At 30.7% G+C, this 4,297-nt stretch overlaps 1 protein-coding gene across 1 annotated transcript; it reads left to right on the forward strand.

Annotated features, from left to right (window-relative positions):
• Positions 1-333: 333 nt before the first annotated feature.
• LOC118745934 (ubiquitin domain-containing protein 1) lies at positions 334-2,935 on the forward strand (the record flags this gene model as incomplete). Its single annotated transcript, XM_036479602.1, has 2 exons — positions 334-612; positions 683-2,935. Coding segments are annotated over 2 exons (453 nt in total), but the record flags the coding sequence as incomplete, so codon positions are not given.
• Positions 2,936-4,297: the final 1,362 nt, after the last annotated feature.

A 4,297-nucleotide genomic window follows, 5' to 3' on the forward strand; every position in this document is an offset into this window, starting at 1 on the left:
GTTGAATAAGGAAATGGATATGGATTAGCAACATAATTTTACAGGATGTGTATATCTCTGTTGTTAGCATTGCTGTATTCGCACATCGATGATGTGGGTTCGATTCCTGCTGAAGTCTAGAGAAAGAAGTCGGAAGAGGAGAGATGTGGTGATCTCCGCAATAGCAGCTATAACTTCTACCGTTTAGACTTTGTTGCTGTTTCCATGTTTCTTAAAAACAATATTGTGGTACAAAGCTCAATAACACTGTTAAAGTAAAAACAATTGTTTTGGTATACATTTCTTTTGCTATTGAATATTTCTATCATTTACTAATTTCATTTGCTTGAAACTTTACATTGCTTGATTCTTTCCCATTCTTCTCTCCACAGTTACCTCACAGAGTGTTACGATGAACTCGGCACACAATACAAAGTGCCAATCTATTGTCTATCGTATCCTATCAATATTGTTAAAGAGGAAAATGGACGCGATTCACCAGCGGAATTCTCAGAGCCAGTCGATGGTGGCACTGAAGTATTCTTAAAATTACGAATATCGTCTACAATGTCTGATGTTAAATTACCAGTATACTCAAAAGACACTGTAGGACAGTGCAAAAAGAAATTACAGGTGAGCTGAGCGAAATTTTAAATTTATTTATTTATGTCCAATTAGTAATTTCCACTTTCGTTTGTTTTAGGCTGTGGAAAGCATCGATGCCTGCTGCCAGCGTTGGTTCTACAGCGGCAAATTACTCGGCGATAAAGTGCCCATAGACGAGTGCAACATACAGAATGGTTATGTGGTGCAAGTGATCGTCAATACGGAGCATTATAATCACGATAACGGTACAATCATACCAGTTGCAAGCTAGCCTAGTGTCTATGTCTATACCAGCGCAAAACAAATAAAATTAGCAACGAGAACCGCAGCAGCAACAGCAACACGATTATTAGTAGTAACAACAACAACAACAACAACGCCAACATCAGCAATAACCATAACAAAAGTGTGCATTGATGCTGTCACACTATTTGCATACGTCATAGTTAAAATATTTATCAACACTTTAATTATGAATGAGATAACAAAAAAAAAAAATCTCTCACAGCAGACAAACAGAGTGTTATGTAAATTTTAAATTATACACTTGAAGTGTGCATTAGTGCAAGCGCTCTGTTGAGTAGGTGCACATTGTTGTTGTACAGCGAAATAACGCTGATCGTATGATGGTTTGAAAGCATTCATTGTTTGTGTTTTTTTTTTTGAGTAATTTCAACGTTTGCATCAAATTTTGCTACACTCTTTATGATACATAACAGCGTGAAGGCATATTGTTGTTGCGAAAATCGTAGAAAAATCGTTTGGAAACTGTGCGTCTGCGGCTGTCCGCTGGCATGCATTTGTTGGTTGGTTAATTGTTGGTTGTTGTTGCTGACCGACTACTGTTGTTGCTGCCAAGCGCTTACAAGCAACCGACTGTGCAGCAGATATTACATATGTACATACACAAACGCATATATACACATATTAAATAAATGTATACACACATATACATACTAAATATTTAGAATGAATGGTTGATTGACTGATGAAAGTAATGAGAATATGCAAAATTTGTATTTAAAACGAAGAAAAAAGCGTTTCCTTGAAATAGAAGAAAAGATTTGAAATTTTTATGCGAAAAAAAACTAAAGTTTTGTTATTTAATGTATCAAAATCTACTGAAATTAGTAATTCCTATTACAAGTTGTATGTACAGGATAACTAGTATAATATTTAGCATTTTCCACAACTAATTTTTTGTATTTTTTAGGTAGTAATTAAAGTGTGAAACACAAAAATGTAAATTGTTCTAAGTAAAAGCAGATGTGCTGAAAGAAAAAAGAAGTGAATTAAGAAACAACTGAAAGGGAAAAGAAAACTGAAATTACCAGGGATGAAAAACAATCACTTTTATTTGTAATTTATGTAATAGAAATTTATTTGAATATATAGGCGTATTTGCGTATGTTACTCTTTTATTAATGAGTAAGGTCAATTAAAAGTTTATGTTACTTCTTGATTAAAACTTTTTTGATTTTGGTCTTAGGAAACTTACATTTCGCTCCACTGCTCAAGAGTAAAGATATTTCGTCTACTACTACTTTATCAAAATTTAATTGTAATTCTTTAAATTTTATTGAATAATAATTTCGGTTACATATTTTTAATAACTTCGCGCTGGAGAAAGTAAAGCCTTACCATTTGACATTTATAATATTTCACATACCCAAATTAGTATTTGCTAATTAAAAGTTTGCCATTTCGCAATTTCGAATTTTTTATGGCAGAGCAACGCGCTAGAATTGTTGAATCATTCTACCAAAATGTTAAATTATAGGTGACTGCATTTTTGAGCATTTCCTCTGTGATAAGGCCCATTTCACTCTTGGCGGTTATGCTAATAAGCAAAATTACCAAACGATGAAGAAGCAATAGCCAATTCTCAGAGTTATGCCGGCATTATCAATGACAATTTTTGGCCTAAAATTGATAATCTCGAACGCTTAATCTCGATATGTGGCATAGAGGGTTGCCTATCAAGATTCTGTAATTCACCGCTTTTGGATTCCTATTTCTGGGGATATGTGAAAGACGGTTTTTTAGCGAACATTTCCACAACTCTGATGCGAATGAATAACGAGATACGTGAAGTTATCATGGAGGTATTGTCCGAATTATGAGAGAGGCATTGAAAAACACCTCAGAAATATTAGGTCCTGAAAACTATACTATGTTTTTTCCTTAACTTTACTTCCCAAGGAGAAAATGGATTACCCTGCGGAATTTACATACACAGACTTAGTTGACTCTACTTTAACTGGGTAAATGGTTTCGAGCGAAAAGAGAGTAAAAATAAAACCATCAACGTAGAAAAAATCAAATGTACTTAATAAAAAAAATTTTAATATTTAACAAATGGGAAAAAGCCGCAATGTTTTTAATAAAAGCAAAAAAGTGAAATTATATTTTATGCAAAATTAAGAAGTAAAATAAATCTCAATCCTTAATTTTGAGTAAAAACAATAAAAACGAAGTTTTCAAGAACAAAATACAAACAACAAAAAATAGCAGAGGCATTCCCTCAAGTATCCTCAAAAGTCACGAAATTTTTAATGACCTGTTAAACTTTCTGAAAAATACATTCGATTTTTGAGTTTTCCATTTTTTTCACCTAAGGGAATCACCTAAGTATTATTTTATACTCATCTGAAATATCCGAAATAACGGCAAAAAAGTTTGTAAATAAAAAAAATTAATATATTTAAAATAAGAAGCTATCGAAAAAATAAAAATAAAATAAAAATTATATAAAATTACACAGAAAATTTAAATTAAATTAAATATAATATAATAAAAAATAATATTACATTAAATTAATCATGTAAAATAAAATAAAATTAAAAAAAAGCAAAATAAAATTAAATAACTATGGAAAAAATAAAATTAATAAAGTAAGACAAAAACAAAATCAAAAATAAAAATAAATAAAAAACTAAAACAAAATAAAATTAAAATTTTTATTTTTTATTTTATTAAATTTTTAATTGTTAATTGTTATATTTTGAATTAAAAAATTATAAATTGTAAACAAATTAACCACAAAATAACAAAAATCTCTTTTATGTTAAACTCATTATGATTGCCATCCCTGGAAAGTGAAAACTGAATATAATCAAATAAATGAAACAGTACATAAGCTTACAATAAAACAAATATATCTACAAACAAACAAAAAAATGTATATATAGTACATATACGCGAAATAAAAGTATTTTTTGTAAACGTATGAAAGCCAGCAAACTCCGGTCAATGTGCAACGTATAATAAGCATACATTTTTTGAAATAACCGTTGTAACTTGTGTAAGTAAATGCAAAACACAAGCACATACATATATCGTCGTTTAAAGTGCAAAACCGCGTATCAACAAAATGCAAAACCGCGTATCAGCAAAATGCAAAACCGCGTATGTGAAGTTTTAGAAATTATTTTCTAGAGTGTAAAAACACTCATATCTCAAAAAGGGTATCTTTTTTATAAAGAAATCGCATTTCTGCCTAGTATATTTCAGAACGAATGGATAAGGATTGAGCCAAGAGCTTGTGTGAGCAAATCCAATTTTTGGCAGCCAATGTCAGTTACGCGGGTTTGCAGAATGACGTTACGCGGTTTTGTACTTTAAACGACGATATACATACATAAAAAAAACAAAACGAATACATAAGTCCCATATAAGAAAGAGAAACAGCATGAAAATGAAAGAAAAATCA

The sequence above is a fragment of the Rhagoletis pomonella genome, unplaced genomic scaffold, assembly GCF_013731165.1.
Source record: "Rhagoletis pomonella isolate Grant_MI unplaced genomic scaffold, Rhpom_1.0 Rhpom_scaffold_00001, whole genome shotgun sequence".
Taxonomy (NCBI): domain Eukaryota; kingdom Metazoa; phylum Arthropoda; class Insecta; order Diptera; family Tephritidae; genus Rhagoletis; species Rhagoletis pomonella.